We start from the raw sequence: 25,534 nt of genomic DNA, 5'->3' as shown, positions 1-25,534 counted from the left end.
ATTTATCAGATGTGTCCAGTTGGGCTGGGGCTTCAGCTTAAAGAAGATTGATCGTCAGTCTTTTGGAGTTAAGACCAATACCGATACTCTACATACCTTCAGAAATCAGGTTGTCAGAATATTTCCTTATATGATCCGTCGGTCCCAGACTGAACAGTTAAATACCTTTTTCAAGAGCCCACTAAGAATGTAAAAGTACCTGCATATAGTATATGTAAACCGCTTTGCTTGTACCCACAGAAGGGGCAGTATATCAAATCCATGACCCTTTAGACAAATGTTGCAATGCTGTTTCCATTGCCTTCTACTCATGCTACTTATATCAAGTACCTAGCTCAGCTTCCCATTTAGCTCTGAGACAGATCAAGGGATGGTCTGTCCCTAAGATAATGATACAGCACTGAAGTTAATTTACAAGTATTACGAAAATTGGCACATAAATCTTCCAGGAAAGTGTTTTTCTGTGTGACAGGCTTAATAGATTTCAAATAGATTGGAGTAGAGGAGTGGCCTAGTGGTTAGAGTGGTGGACTTTGGTTCTGAGGAACTGGGTTCGATTCCCACTGCAGGCACAAGCAGCTCCTTGTGACTCTGGGCAAGTCACTTAACCCTCCATTGCCCCAGGTACAAATAAGTACCTAAGCCGCATTGAGCCTGCTATGAGTGGGAAAGCGCAGGGTACAAATTAAAAAAAAAAAAAAAAAAAAAGAAGAAGAAGTTAAGAAATGAATGAGCTGCAAATGAGCAAAATTTTCATTTGGCAGAAATTGATTGTCACGAGCCAGCTCCTCAAAAGGTATTAGCATCATCAAAGTTACCTCCACATAATTAACTGTGTAAGATGCCACTGCCTGAAGACCCCAGGGCTTTGACCAGGTGCAAAAAGAGGGTTATCCACAATAGGAAAAAACTTGAAAAACAAAGCCTTAATCTCGTCCCGTGCAATCCCAAACCTAAAACGTATAATAAGTAGTGGGATAAGTGGTCCATTGTAAGCTCCCTATGCTGAAGAGGCATCAACAGCAAAGAGGCCAAGTTCATTGGTTCAACTGTACCTGCTCTAACATAATCTTCAGCTTATGAGGATAGGCTTGAAACCCCTCAATGGCTGCATGTGTGTGAGCCGCTTGATGATAGAAACAAGTGAGGCACACCAAGTCTCCCCCCCCCCCCCCCCCCCGTTTCCTATCCCTATAAAGAATGCTATGAAGCAATCACGAATGCTGCTTGTTCCATATAAAGCATGTTGTGTGATTTTTGAAGATAAGAAACAAAAGCTCTAGGCAAAGGTGTAGGCAAGACTTGAAAGAGAACCATCTATACAGCAGGATTTGGCTATCTGGGATCCAAATGGTGGAACTCGATACCAAAAGCCATCACAAGCATCAGTAAGTGTCTTCAATTCCGAAAAGAGCTGAAAACACACTTAAAAAAAAAAAAAAAAACAACTTCTATAACCATGTAAGACACACATGGCCTCTTTTACGTCACAACTGTAAAACACTATTGTAATTTCACTGTAAACTGTAAGCCACTTTGAACCAAAACTTCTTTTGGGCAATAATGGGATACAAGAATTCATAAATAAATACAAGAGCCTAGGTAAAAGATTCATTTTTATTATGGCTGTTCAACCAAACCAGGAAAGGAACAAGTGATCCCTGTGATCAAGGTCAACTTTAATTCCTGCACTAATGCAGGATAATTTTCTTGAAACATATCAGAATAGTCAGTGGGTTAGGTAAACACCCAACTATTTAATTTTATTGGCCACCCATTTAAAACTAAAAGATTGCTGAAGAGCCTGTTAAAGAAGACTATCCAAATTAACATTAAAAGCCTCAGATTTACTTATGTTAACTTTAAATCCTGAGACTGCCGAGAACCTTTGCAAGAGAGATGATAGGCTTGGAAATGAGACAAGGGGATTAGTAAATGATAGAAATGTATCATTTGCAAAAAGCACAATTTTTTATTGAGTGTCACCAAGACTAAGTCCATGAACATCCAGACTGGTGCAAACAACACTTGCCAATGGTTCCGTCACCAGTGCAAAAATCATGGGAGACAGAGGGCAACCTTGTCGCTTCCCCCTTCTCAACTCAAGCTGTTGAAAATTACCCCCATTAATGTGCATGCAGGCCCGTGGCTTAGTTTAGAATGCCGAGATCCAGGCCGAAAAATGGGATCCCTTACCAAATTTGGACAGTACCGCACCCATAAAAGGCCAGTGGACGCTGTTGAAGGCCTTCTCGGCATCAATGCTAAGAAGGCACATCGGCATTTGAGTGGAACAGGAAATCGTGACCAGGTCAGTTCTACGAATATTATCAGAGGCTTGCCTGCCTGCCTGGTCAGGATGAATTGAGGAAGGTAGGATTGCAGCAAGCCTATTGGTCAAAATCATTGACAAAATTTTTACATCTCTGTTCATCACTGAGGTAGGGCGATGGGACTGGCACACTATCAGATCTTTCTGCGGCTTAGGTATCACTGCAATCCAAACCTTCCATCTTAGACAGCGGCAAGGGGCAACCTAAATGAACAGCATTGAGTAATGGAGCAAACTTGGAAGTGAAAATTTTATAGAATTCCCTGAAAACTATCATGATTAGGTAGGAATTTTAATAACTTGTAGTATTTCTTTAACCGTAATCTCTCCATCCAGAGAAGCTCGTTTTGCAGGTGTTAAGACTGGAAGATCAAGCTCAGACAAATAATTAGTGGCCGCAAAGTCAATCCCAGAGTCTACAGTATATAATTCACTGTAATATTCCCTAAGCTGCTTCTACATGTCAGTGGTATGGATCAATAAAATGCCAGATCTTGCTTTGAATTTTAAATATGCTTTTGTTAGCCTGTTGTCTACGCAGGTGCGAGGCCAACCTATGGGTTATCTTGTTGGTTTTTGTTTTTCATAAGCCTGATATTTCAGCCTGGCAGAGGCATAGGCCATTTTTTCTGTTTAGTACCTATCTCATTTCTATCAGGTAGCCTGTAGCTGCTGAAAAACAGATTCAGAGTCTTTAAATTTATGTTGTTGCTCTATGCTGTTAATATGAACTACAGTCTTGTATTAATGTAGTCTCCTACCACATGGGGAAGCAGCTTTAAAGAATCCCCTTCTAAGATGGCAACAGAATAGGACGGACATTGATGAGCTCCGTACCTTCGTGGAGGCTGTGGGTAACAGGTACAGCAAAAGGGGTCTGAAACAACGGAATCAGCTGGTGGTGCGAGCCGCTGCCACTCCCAAGCAGGGAGAGGCAGGCGAACCTCTCCCCACGGGGGCTAGCGCTGGAGCCAAGTTCGGAGATCGATCATACCCCAGGCCTGACCAGCACCCACACCACCCCATCCGAGTCCACCCGGCGCTTGCAGCTGCAGAGACGAACAACGAACGGCGACGTAAGCTGAGGCAAACGACCCTTCCGCCTCAGCTGACCACCCGGAACCGCAGAATCGAGCGGCAGTAGATGAGGCACTGGCGACCTACACCTAGACAGACCACTACTCCCACCTTAGCCTCACCTAGCCGCCCAACCACCTGGACCCGCGGTGGTGAGCAGAGAGCAGCAGACGGCAAGCAAAGCAGAGACCCGCAGTGGTGAGTGAGAGGCGAACAGCCAGCGGACGGTGGGCAAGGCAGAGCCGGTACACCCTGCAGCCCGATCACATAGCCAAGAGACTCGAGCCGTCCATGCCTCACCCGAGACAAGTCTCCTGAACCATGTGGCCGCGATTGCCCGTGACCGACCCGATGAGATCGCCCTCCAATCTAAACGTTATGATGTCGAGGGCGGGTAATGAGACCACAGGACACTTACTCCAACATTCACTTTGAATGGGCTTTGTTGGCATTGCTGCACGGCAGCCATTAGTGTGGTTTAGTAAACAAGGGTAAATGTCTCTTCCCAGTTGAGTTAAATCCCTTTACATTCTGATTTAAAATCTTAAGGTCAATCTCCATGTTCAGTAAACTTAACAAAACAAAAGCAAAGAAATTACACAGCCAGTGGAAAATTCCCCTTCCCCACCCAGAAGAAAATAAACAGCCCATTCAAAATACAATAATAATCCTTCCTCCAGTGTGAAAGAATCGAAGCAGTACCATCCCCTTCCCTATAAGAATAGCTAAACTGGGTCAGACCAGTTGTCGATCTAGCCTAGTATCCTGCTTCCAACAGTGACCAGTCCAGGTCACAAGTACCTGGCAGAAACCCAATTAGTAGCAACAGTCCATGCTACCAATCCTGGGGCAAGCAGCAGCTTCCGTAATGTCCATCTCAATAACAGACTATAAACTTTTCCTCCAGGAACTTGTTCAAACCTTTTTTAAACTTAGATATGCTGACTTCTGTTGCCATATCCTCCAAGCAGCGAGTTTACTCCTATTGGAATTCTCTGCCAAAAAGCAAACATTTTCGCAAAATATTTATAAATTATGCACGCAAAATTCTGTGCACAAAATTTGCAAATTCTGTAAAATTCTCCCTTTCTTATAATTTAAACAATATTAAAGCCCCCCTCCCTGTACTGATACCATCCATATTTTTCTCGGTTTCCTTCCCAGCACCTATAGCATCCATCTTTTTTACTACTCCTCTACCTCGCACCTACACACCATTCATAGTTTTTTCAGCCCCCTGCCGCACCCACACACCACCCATAGTTTTTTTTCCAGCCCCCCCCCCCCCCACCGCTGCCACTCACCACCTATAGTTTTTTTCCAGTCCCTGTTGCATCGACACACTATCCATAGTTTTTTTTTTTCAGCTGTACAAACACACCATCCATAGCCTTTTTTTTTTTTCCAGTCCCCTGCCGCACCCATACACCATCCATAATTTTTTTTCCAGCGTCCCCTATATCAATAGTTTTTCTCAGCCCCCACACCATCCATAGTTGTTTCCAGACCCTGCACTGCCCCTCCCGCACTCGCACTCACCAGGGAGCTACAGTGAGGATGAGCTGCATTAGGAGTGCATCTTCTGGGTGGGAAAGAACTAGACACTCTCTTGCCCAGTGCCACTGATCTAGGCTGGTACCGTCACTTCTTACAAATGGCCGCCGAGACTTCCTGTGACAGTCTCACAAGATTGTTGCTTGAAGTCTCGGTGGCCATTTTGAAGAAGCAGAGCACCGGCCAGAGAGTGGCGAAAGCGTGCAGGAAAGAGTGTGGTGCTTTCCTGTGACAAATAGGCTACCAGACCACCAGGAACTGTTAAGGTATGCCTGCGGAAGGCCCACCGGGACAGGGGAGGCAGCCAGCCATATTCTGCGCAAAAAGGCTGAATCCTGCGTGGCTGGGGAATTCTGCATGAATTTTGTGCTGCGCAATCATGCAGACTTCTAGCAGGAGTAAGCGAGTTCCAGAGCTTAACTGTTCTTTGCACGAAAAAATATTTCCTCCTATTTGTTCTAAAAACATTTCCATGTGATTTCATTGAGTGTCCCCTGGTCTTTGTCTTTTTAAAAGAGAGAAAATCGATTTCACTTTTACTTGTTTTACACCACTCAAGATTTTATAGACCTCAATCATATTCCCCCTCAGCCATCTCTTTTCCAACAAAAAACTGCTCCAACCAACAAAAATAAAAACCTAGCCATCTAGAATCCCCCCATACCCCCCCCCCCTAAAAAAAGGCACCACCTACAAATGCAAGCTGAAGCCCGCTTTGCAAAGAAATGTAGATCCTGACACAGAACCCCAGTTCAACCAATTCTGCTCTTTCCACCCACTATGCAAGAAGAAAAACAAAGCAAAATACATCCCTTAGAGTTCAAATAACACATCGATTCACACAGCCACAAATGCTTCTTAACAACAATGTACATAACTGAATACAGTAGAGGGCATCCCTAAAGCTAGATCTCGGCCCACTTTTGCAAACAGTAAAAGTACAGCTCAACAAAGAAGGATGTCACTTCAAAGGAGAGAAGCAGCAGCTTCAAATTTAACAATCAGCAGGTATCAAGATGTACTAACGTTACAGAGAAGTCAGAGTGAATCACTGCAGATGAGAACCACTGCATCTTTTGCGCTTTATCCGGGACTCGCTGCCACTGTTGAAGTTTAGTGCGAGTAGCTGGCGCCACCACTGATGAAGATGTAAATGAGGGATGAACTACCTCTAACCTCTGTAGAATCCGTCAAGCCTCAGAGATGGTTTTGTTTGGTGATTCTTGCCTGCAAAAACAAAAGACAAGACAAAGAGGAAGCTCCAACGGTATGAAATCTTTTCCTTTTGTAAAATCTCCAACACTGGTTTAAACTCTAGTGCATGATCATATCTTCATACTGCACACAAAGACATCCCGTCTGAGTGTGCAGTGTTTGTAGATCCTCAGTATGCTCATCAGCATGGGTCTCTAAGTCCTTCAGTCTCATAACCAAATCTTTAAGGACCACACGCAGTCTCCATTTTCTCTAAAATCTTGTCCCTATGCTTTTCAACTCTTGGTGCGTTTCCATGAAATAGAGCTTAAAACCTTGAGATCTGCTGTAAAAGCAGGTGGCCTCCTGATGTTCGGCCACCAACTGAAAGGACTTTGACTGAGATAGGAAATCGGGGCCTGGGGATGCATGGCATGAGGAAGATTTGGGTACCGGGTACTGGCTTATTGGGGTGGTGGGTCCGTATTGCCCTCCTTAGTAGCAGACTTAGTTCGGGAAGCCATAATATTCTCGCCAACATTTCAGAAGCACAGTAAGGCTAATGCAAAGGCAGATTGCAGGGAATTAAGCAACTTAAGTTAGTGACGAAGCAGGAGCTCAGGGATCAGGCTACCATCCAGAGCACTAGATAATTTTTCTGTCCCCGGAGGACTTACAATCTAAGTTTGTACCTGAGGCAGTAGAAGGTTAAGTGACTTGTCCAAGATGACAGGGTGCCACAGTGGAATTTGAACCAAGCTTCCCTGGTTCTCTTCCCACTGCTCTGTTAGGCTGTCCCTCTGCTCCAGTGCTGTGTTGAAGATGAGAGATTTGTCACTTAGCATGTACTAGCCTTTAATAAACAACCTCCTATCTACTGCAGGGCCCATTGGAATAAAACGGGACCTGTGGTAGACAGTGTGCACTGACACTGTTAGCAGATGAGCTCCTTAATAAGCATTAAGTGTTTATATTTCATTTGAACCTGCTTTATAAAGAGCATAGCTTTTTATTGCACCAGAATTATATTTCTCATGTGTAATATTTGCTGTGGTTCTATTGTCTTTTGTAGATAAGAACTCATGAATGGATGCATCCCCAGACAAAGAGATTAAAATTTAATATTCTTTTAACAACTTATGAAATTCTCTTGAAGGATAAGGTTAGTCTTGACTAGAATGCATGAGTAAATTTCAGCAATAATGTTTTAAAATATGTAAAAGTCTTCCTGTTTGGTACAGCAATCTGTAAGCTCATTTTGGGGAAAGGAATTTGTACATGTCGTGCTTGTAATACAGAATCTGCATCTCCATTGAGATACTAGACATTAATGCCTTATGTAAGTTCCCTTCTTTCTGCTGGTACAAGTAGTTATGCTGTTCTGATTTAGTACCACAAGAATAGTACCAATATCAGCCAAGGGCCAAGTGAGAGTTGCTGTTCAGAGCAGAGAGAGAGCAAAGGCCCCTCTAATCATACCTTAGGTCTGTTTGAAAGCACTGGAGACCACCTGTCTGGTATGACAGTCATAGATGATGATGCAGTGTAAACAGAAAAAGAACAGAAACCTAAAAATGAAACACATCCAAGAAATTGGTACTACATAGTAATGTAGTAAATGTGTGCAGATAAAGACCTGTACAGTTCATCCAGTCTGCCCAACAAGGTAGCCAGAGTTTAATATAGCACTCTGCATAGGTTCCACTTCTTCATGATTTAATACTGGTATACTTAACCTGTCTCCCCTTCTGTCAGTTTTGGGGCACAGATCGTAGAAGTCTGCCCGGTATCAGTCCTACTTTCCAGCTACTAGAGTTGCCATCGAGGCCCATTCCATCTTTGATCCTGATCTGTTTTTGCCATTTTTGGGTTCCAGACCGTAGAAGTCTGCCCGGCATTGGTCATACTTCTCTTTGTGTGTAGTGCTGCTCCTTAGCTGACTGTGTTGAAATGCTACCTTCCAAAGTATCCAGTTGTTGAACTTAAGTATGTATTTTCACAACTACAGCTATAAATATGTAACTATACTACTATAATTTCTGTAGTTTCTCCCAATTTTAACCTTTATTTTTTTGAGTAGTAAAGACCATCAGAGGTGGGCTTCCTCAAGAGACTTGTCTCATATATGATTTTGCTTGTTACTTTCTTTTATCAATTTCAATTGTATTTTTTCTTTTTCAAATGTAACTTTTTTTTCTTTATCTTTTTCCAGTACAACTGTTTTAAATACAGTGCAAGCCGCTTAAGTGCAAGGGTCTGGGACCAAAGAAATGCATGCAGTTAACTGGAGCATGCACTTAACCGTTGTGACCCAAAAAAGAAGCTTGACATCTGATAAACATATGTACAGTACTGTTTATACGTACAGTATACAGTCTCCGTTAACTGACGTTAGGCTTACTTGAAGTAATCAGTCATAGTCTTCTGTACACTTTCGTGTCTGTGAGTTCCATCTGCCAGGCGGTATAAACTGTCATAGCACTGACATCCAGTGGCCTCCAGATAGGCCCGCACGATGTTGAGACTCCCCAGCGCTCTTGCAAAAGTGACAGGAGATTGTTGAATTTCATCAGCATGTGCCTCGTTGCTCATTTCATCATCAGCTGTTGCCTACGTGTGGGCGCATATCTGGACATCAGTGCTGTCGTCAGCTGTTTGTAGATCGTAATCAACAGCTACTAGTGATGAAACTCCTCTTCAGTAACACAGGCTGGGATGTCAGTAGCCTATTCATCTGACGTGTTTGCAACAGCTGCATCTGTTTCGTCCCTCTCCACATTCCTAACAAAGCTTGCCAGCTTGTAACAGTTAACAGTGGTTGCCTGTGTAACATGATTCCAGGCTTCTTGCTGCATATGTAGGGAATCCAACAGTGATAGATTTCCAGCCAGTTCAACATGTTTAATGTTTAATTGTTATTTTATATCTTATTCTGAATTTGTATAATTGTTTTTCTTGTACTGTAGCTTGCACTACAGCCTTTATAAGCCACTTTGAGCCTGCGATCAGTGGGAAAATGTGGGATATAAATGTAATAATAAATAAATAACAGCACGTTTATTCTCGCCAGTCTGGTCATCCATAACGCTCATCAGATGACGTAGCACAAGAGCCCGATAATGTTGTTTGAAATTGATTATGCCCTGAACTAAAGGTTGGATGAGAGAGGTAGTGTTTGGTGGCAGGAAGACCACCTTGACGTTAGACAGCCTGACATCATCACTGTGTGCAGCACAATTATCACAAAGCAACAAAATCTGACGCTTTTGTGCCCACATTCTAGTGTCTAACTTCTTTAGCCACTGCTTCCAAATTTCCCCAGTCATCCATGAATATGCATTAGCCTCGTATGACACGGGAAGTCGCTTAACATTCTTGAAGCAACGGGGCTGTTTACTCTTTCCAATGATGAGTGGTTCCAACTTCTCACTCCAATCCATATTGCAGCAAAGGAGGATCGTCAGTCGGTCCTTCAACATTTTACTTCCTGTAGTTTCGGCTTGTTTGAATTCAACTGTTCCATCAGGAATCGCTCGCCAGTAGAGTCCGTTTTCGTCAGCATTGAAAATGTCACGAGGTGCAAACTTGTTCAAGATGGTAGGAAGGACTAAAACAACCCAATTTTCAACACCAGAATCATCAGCGTCTTGTTTTTCACCTTGCTGTTTCTTGAATTTTATGTTGTTCCTCTCCTTCCATCTTTCCAACCATCCAACAGTGGCTTTGAATTCAGTTAGTCCAAGACTTTCAGCTAGCTGATTAGCTTTCTCCATAAGCAGTGGACCACTGACAGGAAACTGTCTGCTCCTAACTTGAGAAAACCACCGAAGAACAGCATCTTCTACCTCCTCAGCTTTTCATCGCCCGTTTCCGTTGTGGATTTGTATTTTGCCATTCTCCGAGGACAAGCAGGCTGCTTGTTCTCACGACTGGGTGACGTCCGCGGCAGCCCCCACCAACCGGAAAGAAGCTTCGCGGGACGGTCGGCACGCAGGGCACGCCCACCGCGCATGCGCGGCCGTCTTCCCGCCCGTGCGCGACCGCTCCCGCCAGTTCCTTTTTTTCCGCGCCTGGAGAGAGTCGTGTTTTGCGCTCTCTCTGTTCAGCCGCCGGATCGTTCGATCGCGTTTACGCTGATCGTATTTTTTTCTAACTTTGTTTATCGGTTTAGTTACCGTCCGGTTTCCTTTTAAAAAAAAAAAAAAAAAACCCTGCGCGTGTGGGACACGCGCTCCCTTTTTTCCCTCGCTTCCAGCGGGGACGCCACGTTGCGGCCTAGTGGCCGCTCGGTCGTTTGTTTTTCGTGGTGTGATTTTAGCCACCATTGACGACTTTGACTTCGCCAACGCGATTTTTCCGTCGATGTCCTCGAAGGTCCCGAGTGGATTTAAAAAGTGTGGTCGCTGCGGCCGGCCGATCTCGCAGACCGACACCCACGCTTGGTGCCTCCAGTGCCTTGGGCCGGAGCACAATCTCAAGTCGTGTTCTTTGTGTCTCGGTCTCCGGAAACGGACCCAGGTTGCGAGGCAAGTTCTGCGGGACCGTCTTTTTGGAACTTGCGCCGGCCCCTCGACGTCGACCTCGAAGGCATCGGTATCGACGCCCGGCCCTTCTAGTACCGGTATCGATGCCCGAGACATCGGCACCGATGGCAGCAACCCCAGGAGAACAGGTCCCGTCGGCCCGCCGGTCTTCCGGTGAGAGTGGGGGTGAGAGGCCGCGTGGGCAGTCGGCCCCGGTCACGCCCTCAGCTCGTGGGCCGCGAGACCGAACCCTGTCTGACCCGGTACCTCGAGACCGAGGGGGATCGACCTCCTCCTCCTCCATGCCCTCCGGCGCCGGTGACGTGCATCGGAAGAAAGACAAGAAGCGCCGTCACCGGTCGCCTTCGGTGCATCCCGATGTCGGAGAGGAGACGCCGCCGAAGCGTCATCGTCGTGAGGAGAGGTCTCCGTCGGTTGTGGAGGTACCGACGCGTCGGGGTTCCGGCACCTCGGTGCCGTCTCCTGGCCCCCAGCAGCTTCCGGCACCGACACCCTTACCGGCCCCACCGCCTTTCCCGGCAGCGGGCCTGGACGAGTGCCTCAGAGCCATCCTTCCGGGGATCCTGGAAGGGCTGATGCGCCAGGCTGTGCTGGCGCCAGGGGTGCTTGCGCCCTCGGCGCCGATGACTGTGGCGCCGGCGAGCTCTAGCCCGGCGCCGGGGCTGTCGACACCGCCGCCGCTTGCGGTGCCGGTCTCGACCGCCACGCAGGTGGAGTCCCCGTCGACGTCGATGGAGGGAGCTCCGTCCCCGCCGGCGCGGGAGTCCACCGCTCGACGACACCGAGACCTCGGTGCCTCGACGTCGAGCCGGGCCCGGTACAGGACTCAGCTACATGAGCTAATGTCCGATACCGAGGATGAGGACTCGTGGGGGGAAGAGGAGGACCCTAGATATTTCTCCTCAGAGGAGTCTACGGGCCTTCCCTCGGACTCCACGCCTTCACCGGAGAGGAAGCTCTCACCACCTGAGAGTCTCTCCTTTGCCTCCTTTGTGCGGGATATGTCTATCAGCATTCCCTTCCCCGTGGTCTCTGTGGAAGAGCCGAGGGCCGAGATGCTCGAGGTCCTCGACTATCCATCACCACCTAGAGAGTCCTCCACGGTACCGCTGCACAATGTCCTGAAGGAGACGCTGCTCCGGAACTGGGTGCGACCATTAACTAACCCCACCATTCCCAAGAAAGCAGAGTCCCAGTACAGGATCCACTCTGACCCAGAGCTCATGCGGCCCCAATTGCCCCATGACTCAGCGGTCGTGGATTCTGCTCTCAAGAGGGCACGGAGTTCGAGGGATACCGCCTCGGCGCCCCCGGGGCGGGAGTCTCGCACTCTGGACTCGTTTGGGAGGAAGGCCTACCAATCCTCCATGCTCGTGACCCGCATCCAGTCATACCTGCTCTATATGAGCATTCACATGCGGACCTATGTGCAACAACTGGCGGACCTGGTCGAGAAGCTCCCGCCGGAGCAGTCCAGGCCTTATCAGGAGGTGGTCAGGCAGCTGAAGGCGTGCAGAAAGTTCCTGTCCAGGGGTATTTTTGACACCTGTGACGTGGCATCTCGTGCTGCGGCCCAAGGTATAGTGATGCGCAGGCTCTCATGGCTGCGTGCCTCTGACCTGGACAACCGCACCCAGCAGAGACTGGCTGACGTCCCTTGCCTGGGGGATAACATTTTCGGTGAGAAGGTCGAGCAGATGGTGGACCAACTGCATCAGCGGGAAACCGCTCTCGACAAGCTCTCCCACCGGGCGCCTTCAGCATCCACCTCCACAGGTGGACGTTTTTCCCGGGCCCGGCAGGCTGCACCCTATTCTTTTGCGAAGCGTAGGTACAACCAGCCGGCCCGAAGGCCTCGTCAGGCACAGGGACAGCCCCAGCGCGCTCGTTCTCGTCAACAGCGTGCGCCTAAGCAGCCCCCTGCGCCTCCACAGCAAAAGCCGGGGACGGGCTTTTGACTGGATCCACGGGAACATAGCCGCCCTACAAGTGTCCGTACCGGACGATCTGCCGGTCGGAGGGAGGTTAAAATTCTTTCACCAAAGGTGGCCTCTCATAACCTCCGACCAGTGGGTTCTCCAAATAGTGCGGTGCGGATACGCCCTGAATTTGGCCTCCCTGCCTCCAAATTGTCCCCCGGGAGCTCAGTCTTTCAGCTCCCATCACAAGCAGGTACTTGCAGAGGAACTCTCCGCCCTTCTCAGCGCCAATGCGGTCGAGCCCGTACCACCCGGGCAGGAAGGGCAGGGATTCTATTCCAGGTACTTCCTTGTGGAAAAGAAAACAGGGGGGATGCGTCCCATCCTAGACCTGAGAGGCCTGAACAAATTCCTGGTCAAAGAAAAGTTCAGGATGCTTTCCTTGGGCACCCTTCTGCCAATGATTCAGAAAAACGATTGGCTATGTTCCCTGGATTTAAAGGACGCATATACTCACATACCGATACTGCCAGCTCACAGACAGTATCTCAGATTCCGCCTGGGCGCACGGCACTTTCAGTATTGTGTGCTGCCCTTTGGGCTCGCCTCTGCCCCACGAGTGTTTACCAAGTGCCTCGTGGTGGTAGCGGCCTACCTACGCAAGCTGGGAGTGCACGTGTTCCCATATCTCGACGATTGGCTGGTCAAGAACACCTCGGAGGCAGGAGCCCTCCGGTCCATGCAGTGCACTATTCAACTTCTGGAGCTGCTGGGGTTTGTGATAAATTACCCAAAGTCCCATCTCCAGCCATCCCAGTCTCTGGAATTCATAGGAGCGCTGCTGAATACCCAGACGGCTCAGGCCTACCTTCCCGAAGCGCGGGCCACCAATCTCCTGGCCCTAGCTTCGCAGACCAGAGCGTCTCAGCAGGTCACAGCTCGGCAGATGTTGAGACTTCTGGGTCATATGGCCTCCACAGTTCATGTGACTCCCATGGCTCGTCTTCACATGAGATCTGCTCAATGGACCCTAGCTTCCCAGTGGTTCCAAGCCACCGGGAATCTAGCAGATGTCATCCGCCTCTCCACCAGTTGCCGCACTTCACTGCTCTGGTGGACCATCCGGACCAATTTGACCCTGGGACGTCCATTCCAAATTCCGCAGCCCTCGAAAGTGCTGACGACGGATGCATCTCGCCTGGGGTGGGGAGCTCACATCGATGGGCTTCACACCCAGGGTCTGTGGTCCCTCCAGGAAAAGGATCTACAGATCAACCTCCTGGAGCTCCGAGCGATCTGGAACGCACTGAAGGCTTTCAGGGATCGGCTGTCCTACCAAATTATCCAAATTCGGACAGACAATCAGGTTGCAATGTATTACGTCAACAAGCAGGGGGGCACCGGATCTCGCCCCCTGTGTCAGGAAGCCGTCGGGATGTGGCGTTGGGCGTGCCGGTTCGGCATGCTCCTCCAAGCCACATACCTGGCAGGCGTAAACAACAGTCTGGCCGACAGACTGAGCAGAGTCATGCAACCGCACGAGTGGTCGCTCCATTCCAGAGTGGTACGCAAGATCTTCCGAGAGTGGGGCACCCCCTCGGTGGATCTTTTCGCCTCTCAGACCAACCACAAGCTGCCTCTGTTCTGTTCCAGACTTCAGACACACGGCAGGCTAGCGTCAGATGCCTTTCTCCTTCATTGGGGGACCGGCCTCCTGTATGCTTATCCTCCCATACCTTTGGTGGGGAAGACCTTACTGAAGCTCAAGCAAGACCGCGGCACCATGATTCTGATAGCGCCCTTTTGGCCCCGTCAGATCTGGTTCCCTCTTCTTCTGGAGTTGTCCTCAGAAGAACCGTGGAGATTGGAGTGTTTTCCGACTCTCATTTCGCAGAACGACGGAGCGTTGCTGCACCCCAACCTTCAATCCCTGGCTCTCACGGCCTGGATGTTGAGGGCGTAGACTTCGCTGCGTTGGGTCTGTCTGAGGGTGTCTCCCGGGTCTTGCTTGCCTCTAGGAAGGATTCCACTAAAAAGAGTTACTTTTTCAAGTGGAGGAGGTTTGTCGTTTGGTGTGAGAGCAAGGCCCTAGAACCTCGTTCTTGCCCTGCACAGAACCTGCTTGAATACCTTCTGCACTTATCAGAGTCTGGCCTCAAGACCAACTCAGTAAGGAATCACCTTAGTGCGATTAGTGCTTACCATTATCGTGTGGAAGGTAAAGCCATCTCTGGAGAGCCTTTAGTCGTTCGATTCATGAGAGGCCTGCTTTTGTCAAAGCCCCCTATCAAGCCTCCTACTGTGTCATGGGATCTCAACGTCGTCCTCACCCAGCTGATGAAACCTCCTTTTGAGCCACTGAATACCTGCCATCTGAAGTACTTGACCTGGAAGGTCATTTTCTTGGTGGCAGTTACTTCAGCTCGTAGGGTCAGTGAGCTTCAAGCCCTGGTAGCTCATGCTCCGTATACCAAATTTCATCACAACAGAGTAGTGCTCCGCACTCACCCAAAGTTCCTGCCGAAGGTGGTGTCGGAGTTCCATCTTAACCAGTCAATTGTCTTGCCAACATTCTTTCCCAGGCCGCATACCCGCCCTGCTGAACGTCAGTTGCACACATTGGACTGCAAGAGAGCATTGGCCTTCTACTTGGAGCGGACACAGCCCAACAGACAGTCCGCCCAATTGTTTATTTCTTTTGACCCTAACAGGCTAGGGGTCGCTGTCGGGAAATGCACCATCTCCAATTGGCTAGCAGATTGCATTTCCTTCACTTACGCCCAGGCTGGGCTGACTCTTGAGGGTCATGTCACGGCTCATAGTGTCAGAGCCATGGCAGCGTCGGTGGCCCACTTGAAGTCAGCCACTATTGAAGAGATCTGCAAGGCTGCGACGTGGTCATCTGTGCACACATTCACATCTCATTACTGCCTCCAGCAGGATACCCGACGCGACAGTCGGTTCGGGCAGTCGGTGCTGCAGAATCTGTTTGGGGTGTAAATCCAACTCCACCCTCCAGGACCCGAATTTATTCTGGTCAGGCTGCACTCTCAGTTAGTTGTTCTTCGTAGGTCAATTTCTGTTGTTTCCTTGCCGTTGCGAGGTTCCATTGACCTGGGTTCTTGTTTTGAGTGAGCCTGAGAGCTAGGGATACCCCAGTCGTGAGAACAAGCAGCCTGCTTGTCCTCGGAGAAAGGGTATGATACATACCTGTAGCAGGTGTTCTCCGAGGACAGCAGGCTGATTGTTCTCACCTACCCTCCCTCCTCCCCTTTGGAGTTGTGTTTCATCTTTTGCTAGTCATTCAACTGGCGGGAGCGGTCGCGCACGGGCGGGAAGACGGCCGCGCATGCGCGGTGGGCGTGCCCTGCGTGCCGACCGTCCCGCGAAGCTTCTTTCCGGTTGGTGGGGGCTGCCGCGGACGTCACCCAGTCGTGAGAACAATCAGCCTGCTGTCCTCGGAGAACACCTGCTACAGGTATGTATCATACCCTATCTTCCAGAAGCTGGTCTTTCTACATCAAGATACGTGAAATTTGACTGGGATTGACACCATATTCTTTAGCAATAGATGCTTGACTTGTTTTCTAATTTTTTAAGAACTTCTATTTGTTCAGCCAATGTTAGTCTTACAGTTGTGCGACGACTCCGACTCCAGTGTACACTCTAGCAACATTCTTTCGCTTATTCTGCCTGTGGCAGTTAACCAACGAGATTTCAAATTTACCGCCCCTTTGTCATGCGGCAATCTGCTTCCATATTCCGTGCATGCGCTTATGCAGAGTCTTTCCTGCAGAGGAGCGGTCTTACACCATGCATATAAGCGAACCTTGCACTTATCAGTGGTGCGCTAAACCGAAGTTTGTTCCCATAGAAATTGATGGCGCCAAAAACGGGACCGAAGTACAGCATGCAGTTATACAGAGCATACGCTTATCTGACGTGCACTTAAATGGAGTGCACTGTATATCTTTTTTTTTAATGCATACTTATCTTTGTCTATTTCACTGAAGAATCTGTGTAGTGTTATGTTGACTGATGGATGGGGAACTAAAAGAAAATAAAAGAAGAAATGGTTGTATCACCTACTTCCTACATATATAAGAGACAAGTCTCTTGAGGAAGTCCACCTCTAATGTGTTGAAATGCTGTCATAAAAAGGTTTACAGTAATGCTTTCTGTTAATTTCTAATCCTTTAAGTAGTCATAAAGATTAGTGGTAATTTTAAACAAGTTCATTATGGAATAAGGGCATGATTAGGGCTTCCTGATTAGTTTGATTGCCACAGATAGGATAGTGTTCAGAGGATAATTTTCAAAGTGGTTATTTGGGTAAAGCATTTTATCTAGGTTAATTGGCTGTAAGAAAATTGTCTTCTCTCAGTGTATGGAGGAGTGGCCTAGTGGTTAGGGTGGTGGACGTTGGTCCTGGGGAACTGAGGAACTGAGTTCGATTCCCACTTCAGGCACAGGCAGCTCCTTGTGACTCTGGGCAAGTCACTTAACCCTCCATTGCCCCATGTAAGCCGCATTGAGCCTGCCATAAGTGAGAAAGCGTGGGGTACAAATGTAACAAAAATAAATTTAGCCACATTGAGAGGAAGTGTTTCCAGGGGTGGTGGTAGCCTAGGGAGGGAATGTACACAGAAATGGCATTTTGAAATCATTATATGTATTTTTCCAGGAAAAGTCTACTTGCAGAAAAAGCAGATTCAAATGATTGTTATACTTTGTACCCGTGGCAAGTTGCAGAACAAAAATACATGCACTTGTAGGTATAATGGACAAACTTTAGGTGTACTGATTTTTATTATAACAGACTTTCTCTTGTAGTCATTCCTTGGCAGTATCAATTGGGCATTCATAGGAGTAGATGAAGCACATCGCTTGAAGAATGATGATTCACTTCTTTACAAGACCTTGGTAGACTTTAAGTCCAACCATCGTCTTCTTATCACTGGAACCCCTTTGCAAAACTCTCTCAAAGAGCTATGGTCTTTGCTGCACTTCATCATGCCAGAAAAGTAAGTCAAATTGATCAGCATAATGAATTTAATCTTTGTTTGCTCGTACAAATTACCCAGTATGATTGTCGTTTACTTGTTAACCATAGATTAATTTCTTCAAGCAACTTAGCAGTTTTTTTCCAAGAAATTGTGAGATGTTGGAAGAACTCAGCTGACTCCTTTTGTTTAGGTAGACTGTGAACCTAAAGATTAGAGAGAGAGTATTTGATTTTGAAATACCCTTCTCCTAATTCTGTCTGTATTTTGCTCACATCTTTTCAGTTGTAGCTCATAAGTACATAAGTAATGCCATACTGGGAAAAGACCAAGGGTCCATCGAGCCCAGCATCCTGTCCACGACAGCAGCCAATCCAGGCCCAAGGGCACCTGGCAAGCTTCCCAAACGTACAAACATTCTATACATGTTATTCCTGGAATTGTGGATTTTTCCCAAGTCCATTTAGTAGCGGTTTATGGACTTGTCCTTTAGGAAACCGTCCAACCCCTTTTTAAACTCTTGCTAAGCTAACCGCCTTCATCACTTTCTCCGGCAACGAATTCCAGAGTTTAATTATACGTTGGGTGAAGAAAAATTTTCTCCGATTTGTTTTAAATTTACTACACTGTAGTTTCATCGCATGCCCCCTAGTCCTAGTATTTTTGGAAAGCGTGAACAGACGCTTCACATCCACCTGTTCCACTCCACTCATTATTTTATATACCTCTATCATGTGTCCCCTCAGCCGTCTCTTCTCCAAGCTGAATAGCCCTAGCCTCCAGGTATTTCTATGTTCCCAGTGAGCTTGCAATCTAAGTTTGTACCTGAGATAGTGAAAGGTTCAATGACTATCCCAAGGAGCACAGTGAGACTTGAACTCCTGCTCTTAGCATGCTCTTCTAATCAGAGCCAGAGGTTCCCAGTTTGTGGTCTGTGAAAGCTGGCTAGAAGGTCATTTCCTTGCTCCCCACCCAATTGATGGCTTCCTGAGAGCCAAAGCAAAGCTTGAAACTTAGTATTTGCAATTTTTAAATCAAAACAAAACTTGAAGCACAGTCCTAAGATGGGTCAGTGGAAGGAGTACTGGGGCAGGTGGCAGTAGTGTCAACAACATAAGCTAGTGCTAAAGAGGAGGAAGCAGTGAGTTTGTGTGCTGAGAAACCATAAAGAAAAATGAGCAACAGTGACATTGTAGCAACCCTGCAGGTCAAAGAGCAGAAATAGAAGCTTAAATGAAGTATCTTTCAGAGGCTGATAACCTGATGATCAGTCCCCACACTATTCTGAAACAACAGCAGAACAGCGTGGGGAATTAACTCCCAAATGAGCAGCGCTAAGAATGTACAAATTTAGGTGCGTTATAAGCGTTGATCGGGGGGAAACGCCAGGGGGTTTGTGCCTGGGCATTCGCTCAGGCGCAGTCCTCCCGCACTAGAGAATGCCGCGGGGACAAAGTTTGTGCCCGTCCCCGCGGACTCTGTCCCTGTCCCCGCGGACTCTGTCCCTGTCCCCGCGGACTCTGTCCATACCCTGCCCCTTCAGACTCTGATGCCATCTGCAGAAGCTGCGAATAGTTAGGATTTTCTATTTCCAGTATTATGTATTTCACCATCATGTACCCAAAACTTGCTGTAAAACCAAATGTACATTCTTTTCTATTTCCAGTAGCCACGATGAATTGTAAGCCACATTGAGCCTGCAAAAAAGTGGGATAATGTGGGATACAAATGTAATAATAATAATTTTATATTTGAATCATTTTATTAAAGTATAAAAAGAAACAATATTCTGTACAACTGTCATTTTGTAAATCACAACCAGTACAGAACAAGGATAAAAAAAAAAAAACTGTCTGCCCTCCCCCTCACAGTTATCACCTCCACTACTGAGAAAACCAAACAAGCCAAATTACTACAGAATGGTACATAGAAAATTCATGTTAACAGTATTTGTCTTTAAAAAGACAAGTTCAATAGGAACTAAAAATGGCATTGAAAAAAGACTTTCATGCATATCAGAAATGCTTTGTTAAACGGTCTTTGTGACATGAATGAGACACATCAGATAATGAGTAAGAAAGTGTGGAACTGTATATCAAATTTATGATCCGCTTAGTTAAGTGATGTGCTCAAATCTTTAAAGAAAGCTACTACAGTGTGTAGGTTGTGGAACCAAATGAGTGTGTGCAGTATTTGTCAACGTGAATGCTGTTCACAGTGGATTAAATGCAGTACTTGAAAACCAAAATTTTATGCATTTCCAACATATAAAATGAATGGTAAACCATTCCTATCTCTCTTGGACTATTTGCGTGAGAAATGTGTGTTACAATTGAATTAATTATGAACAAAGTGATTCTTGTTACAGTTAAGTTTATTTAAACCCAAACTTCAGTGTGTTCCCACCTTATTGATTGATCATTAAGAAGACCATTCCTATCTCTCTTGAACTGTGCAGTGCACGTGAGGAATGTGTATTATAATATCTGAATGAAAAAACGCTAACAAAAGTGCAGGAACTGAAATTTAGAGAAACGAGAGGAGGTTAGTACTGCGGCTGCTGCTGCTGCTACCACTGATCAGAAAAATATATATATATTTGCTTTTACTAAAGTGTAGAAATGCAAAAACCGTTTAGAACTAAAGTAGATGACAGTGAAATAAAGTGACCAAACACATGGTGCATTATATGGGAACTTATATAAATAGAAAATTAGTAATGAAATATACTTGTAACTTTGAGTAAAAAACAATGTTATTTATTTACGGCCTGTGTTCTGTGCCTGCTCCTTCCTTTGTTCTTCCCTCCCTTACCTCCTTCCTCGTTATGACATTTTATAAATAGCCCCCTGAGAACCTATACAAAAATAGGACTCACAAAATCAGATTGATGAACTAAGGCTTAATTAAGCAATTTATTGTTCAAAAATCAAAAATCATCCTTGCAAGAATGGGTGCGTGTCACTGCGGCTCTAAACTGCGAGTCAGCACACACACACACAGACACACACAATTTCTATAAGATTCCACAGATTTTATAGTTACATTTAAGTGTCTGCCCCTAAGTTTTTCTCATTGGGCGATGGTCACCTGCCTGTCTGCTAGTGTTCTGTGTAACAGCAGCTGGGACTTCTTACTCTTCCTAACTCCCTCCTCTCTCTTTATCATTTCTTTGATCATAGTTCCCTGCTATGTCACAGATGTTCAGTATCATGCCTGGTTTGGCCTTGGGCTCTCACGTACAAGCCCCCCCCCCCCCCCCCCCCCCTTTCCTGTTTCTCCTTCATGGTCTCGTACTACAGTTTATCTCAGCTCTGGGGCCTGACTGAAGGTTTTCCTGTGTCTCAGTATTTTACAAACCCCCTTCCTCCCCCTTCCCCTGTTCCTGCTTCTTACAGAAAAACACAAGTCTTGTAGTCTAATTCAAACTGCTATAATGTACTTCTCTCTGTTACAAAAGAGCTAGTTAGAGCCTGAACTATACACCCACACCTATGGAAACACAATATATTTATTTCCAACAGATGCAAGAAGGTTCCCCATAGACCTGTCCTGGGGCTTTCCCTCCTCTGGCTCCTGCCTTCTGCTGTAAGGAAGTTGCATCAGAAGGCGGGAGTCAGCAGAGGAGGGAAGGCCCCAGAACAGGCCTATGGGGAGTCTCTTTGTGTTGCGATGGGGAGGAAGGTAAGGGAGGGAAGAAAAAAGGAAGAAGGGAGGAAGGAGACGCCTGACTCGCGATAATCGCGGTTTTTATTTTTTACCACAGGAGCAAGGCTTTTTACTGCTCCTGTGGGGCGGTAAAAAGTTTTGCTTCCACACCCGTGGTAAACCTTGGTAAACAAAAAGTTTTGCTGCAGTTTACCGCGGGTCCCCTTACTCGTGTCATTCTCTATACTGCACTTGTATGACAGGTCCAGTCTGTCAAAAAAAAAAAAAAGCCTCTCTCCTCTTGGGGGGGGGGGGAGGTGTTAGCGGTTGACCTCTCTGATGATGCCGTGCTGGTAAATGCAGGTGCTAGTCCTGCACTAGTGGCCTCTAGCACACACATTTACCTTGGATCATTGGGGCATATGAGAGGCTAAACTAAATGGATAGGGAATTTGAGAGAGTGAGACTGTTGAGCTGAGGACAGGGTAGGGGTTTGTGACACTATAAAAAGAGGGACTTCTAGGAACAGATTGGGAGATGAGATTATTGATGATGTGTGGTGAATGTCTGCTGAGGACAGGGTGGGCAGTTGAGAGAGATATAGGCTACTGGAACCATGGTGCAGCTTGACTTGAGAGGGACTGATGGGAAAGAGAGATTGAGAGAGAGAGAACCTCCTTCCCCCCCCCCCCCCCACCCCCACTCCTGTCACCAGCAGACTCATCTTTCATTCCTTACCCTGTCCCCAGCAGTTCCTTTTAGTTTCTCAGTTCTCAACTCATCAGTCTCACTCTCTTAATCCCCTGTCCTGTCCTAAGCAGCACTCTCTAGATTAGGGGTGGGCAACCACAGTCCTTGAGGGCTACAACTGAGTTGGGTTTTCAAGATTTCCACAATGAATATGTATGAGATTGATTTGCACATACTGCTTCCTTGAAAATCTTGAAAATGCAACTGGGTTTTGACCCTCGAGAACTGTGGTTGCCTACCCCTGCTCTAGATGCTCCTCCTCTGTACCAGTCTGTCAAGTCAACCCCACCATGGCTTCAGCAGTCTCTTTCAACAGCCTGTCCTGAATTGCTCTGTTGTGCATATCATTTTTTTGTTATATAAATGTTTTTCATATATGTTATATAAGTGTGTGCAGACAAAACAAAAGTGGAGCACATAATCCACTAGTGGAACCAGAAGAAGCTTTATTTTCAGTGTCAACAATATCTGCAAGACGACCTAACAGAGCTGTGTTTCGGCATATACAATGCATGCGCCAGGGATCACATAGACTCTCACTATGATGTAAATGCTGATTATTTGTGAGAATTAGCAATGGCTAAGAGTCCTCTGATGGATATTTTTGTCAATACTGAAAGATCAGTACAAGTGTAGTTCAAAAGCACTGACAGAAGCACATATCGTCCACGGTTCCAGTTAAATGTGTGTAAAATTTAGAGAAGCATATGGGCAGTCTGCAAAATTTTTGAAGGTTGAAAAAGGGTCCTTGTTTAAAAAAAAAAAGTTGGGAATCCCTGTACTAGGCTATTTTCCAAGGACACGCAAGCCTTTAGTTCTTACAAGTGGGTAATGCGATCCGTGTTGCCCAGTTCGGAGCTTATATCAAGCTAAACACAGCTTTGTGGAGTGAGAGACTTGCTCCACTTTGCATGCGCTGATGCCTTCCTGCCTGTCGTGAGAGCGCAGGACCGCCAGTTCTTTTTTTTTTTTTTTTTTTTTTACTGCGGTGAAAGTGGACACTATTTTTTCTACTCCTTCAAATCCCAGTTCGGAAGAGCTTTTTCTGAGTTCTTTTTGGTGTTTTTACTTATTCCCGTGTTTGGGTTTCTCCATATTCCTTTCCCTTATTTTTCTTAAGTTTTGTTTTCCCACTTTGTTTCCTTTCTTTTTCCGTTTCTCTGGACTGTGCTTAGGCCTTGACTTCAGTCGAGTTCTCCCATTATTTTTCTCTGGTGCTTTGCTCCTTTTTCGGCACCATTGAGTCATTTGATTTGGCTAAGGAGGTTTTTCTTTCCATGTCCATGAAAGTTCCCAGTGGCTTTATGTGCTGTTTGTTTCTTGTTCAATAGGATCATCTCTGATCCAGACATCCATTTTTGGTGTCTTCAGTGTTTGGGGCCTGATCATAGCCCTTCCAATTGTGTCCTGTGTCTTCGTATGAAGAAACAGACTCAGTTGGCCAGAGGGGTTCAACAGGAAAAGATTCTTGGAGCCTGGTCCAAATCCTCGATGTCTGCATCGACATCGCCTGTTGCACTGGTGTTGGGAGCATCAGTATATATTGCTGTTAGACCTGTCGACACTGGGAGCAGTTGTGCATAGAGTGGGTCTCCACCTGCCTCGACACCGACTGCTGTGCAGAGCTTCCAGGACCGACCTGCATCGGCTAAGAAGCAGTGACATTGATCTCCATTGACACATGGTGCTGGGAGCTTGGGGCGGTTCTTCAGAAGATGCCCCATGCCAGGGGGATGACCTTTTTGGAGAGAAGGTGGAGGAGGTTGCTGACCAAATCAAGAAACGTAATGATGCCATCCATTTTCTTGCTGGGCGCCTTCTGCATTTGCCGCCTTCTCTAGGAGGTATTTTGACAAGTCGAGGAAGGGTCCCTACTACTCAGAGATGTAGGTACACCGCCTCCTGTTGCCTGCCTCAACAGGCTGAACCCCAGCACACTCTTTCACATCAACAGTGTGCGCCTAAGGCCCCAGTAGCTCCCCAGTCGAAGCAAGGGGCAAGCTTTTGACTGGCTCCAGCAGAGTGTATCCGCAGTACCAGTGACTATACTGAAAGACTTGCTGTTGGGGGGGGGGGGGGGGGGGGGGGCTCAAGTTTTTTCTGGAAAGGTAGCCCCTTGTAACCTCCAACCAGTGGGTTCTTCAAATAGTCCATCACGGTTACTGATGACAGAGACCACTAAATTGCCCACCGAGAGCTCATCACTTCAGCTGTCAGCATGACCAGTACTTTTGATTTAGTTGATCTCAAAGTTTTACTGGAAATCCTAGATAACTTTGGTATTACTGGTAAAGTTTTATCTTGGTTTAAGGGATTTCCGACCTCTCGCTCTTACTATGTTACTACAGGGACAATTGTCTTAAGCTGGTCCTTACCCTCAGGTGTGCCACAGGGATCTCCTTTATCACCAGTATTATTTAATGTACTTGTGTCTTCTCTGGGTAGACATCTGGAAAAGGAAGGGCTACATTACTTACATCTATGCGGACGACATTAATGTAAGTTTTCCTGTTACTACTGGTTTACAGGATTTGTATGATTCCATTTGTCATTGTTTTTCAAACATTACCATATTCTGGGCCATATTCTATAACTGCATACATACATTTTAGAATGCCCTTGAAATGCCCATTTCCCCATCCATAACCATGCCCCTTTTTGCCTGTGCACATTAGAAATTTGGCGCACTTCATTACCAAATATGCTTAGTGAGTTGTGTGTGTAAATTCTAATCAGTGCCAATAGTGCTCATTATTGCTTGTTAAGTGTTGTTATCAGCGCTCATTAGCTTGTTAAGTTACACACATTGTTATAAAATTTGCTTGGATTTTGGCGCGTTTCTCTAGTTGCACTATATAGAATCTAGGGATAAGTTCTCCCTGCATCAACTCAGCATTAGCCCCTTAGCGCATAATTATTTGAATGCACTAGCTGGTTAATACTTCCGTGCCCATTCTCCACTCATAACATGCCCCTTCTAATAAAATATTTAAAAAAAAACTAGTAAAAAAAGGCCCGTTTCTGACACAAATGAAACGGGCTCTAGCAAGGTTTTCCTCTGAGTGTGTATGTTTGAGAGAGTGAATGTGCGAGTGTGTGTGTGACAGAGAGAGAGTGAGACTGGGTGCGAGTGTGCCTGTGAGAGAGAGAGTGTGTGTGTGATTCTCCTCTCTCCCCTGCCCCCCTCCAGCCATCCAGAGATTCTCCTCACTCCCCTGATTACCTCCGTCGAAGCGGCCGCATCATTGAAAGCCCTGCACGTCTCCAGCCTTCCCTTCAAGTTCGTTCCCTCAGAGTCCCACCCTTGCAGAAAGAGGAAATGATGTCAGAAGGCAGGACTCTGAGGGAACGAACTTGAAGGGAAGGCTGGAGACGTGCAGGGCTTTCAATGATGTGGCTGCTTCGACGGAGGTAATCAGGGGAGTGAGGAGAATTGCTGGGTGGCTGGAGGGGGGGAGGCAGAGGAGAGAGGAGAATCGCTGGGTGGATCGGGAGAGACCTGTGAATTGACGC

The 25,534-nt window shown here is 46.7% G+C and overlaps 1 protein-coding gene across 1 annotated transcript in view; it reads left to right on the top strand.

The window, feature by feature from the left end:
- The window catches only part of CHD1 (chromodomain helicase DNA binding protein 1), a 560,349-nt gene that overhangs the window by 206,205 nt on the left and 328,610 nt on the right, over positions 1–25,534 (top strand). The window contains 2 exon segments of the mRNA XM_030193417.1: positions 7,230–7,319; positions 17,454–17,644. Coding sequence (XP_030049277.1) covers positions 7,230–7,319; positions 17,454–17,644 — 281 coding nt within the window.

The sequence above is a fragment of the Microcaecilia unicolor genome, chromosome 2 (assembly GCF_901765095.1).
Source record: "Microcaecilia unicolor chromosome 2, aMicUni1.1, whole genome shotgun sequence".
Taxonomy (NCBI): Eukaryota; Metazoa; Chordata; class Amphibia; order Gymnophiona; family Siphonopidae; genus Microcaecilia; species Microcaecilia unicolor.
Note: the sequence above shows the minus strand (reverse complement) of the source record. Positions and strands in the feature narration are given on the sequence as shown.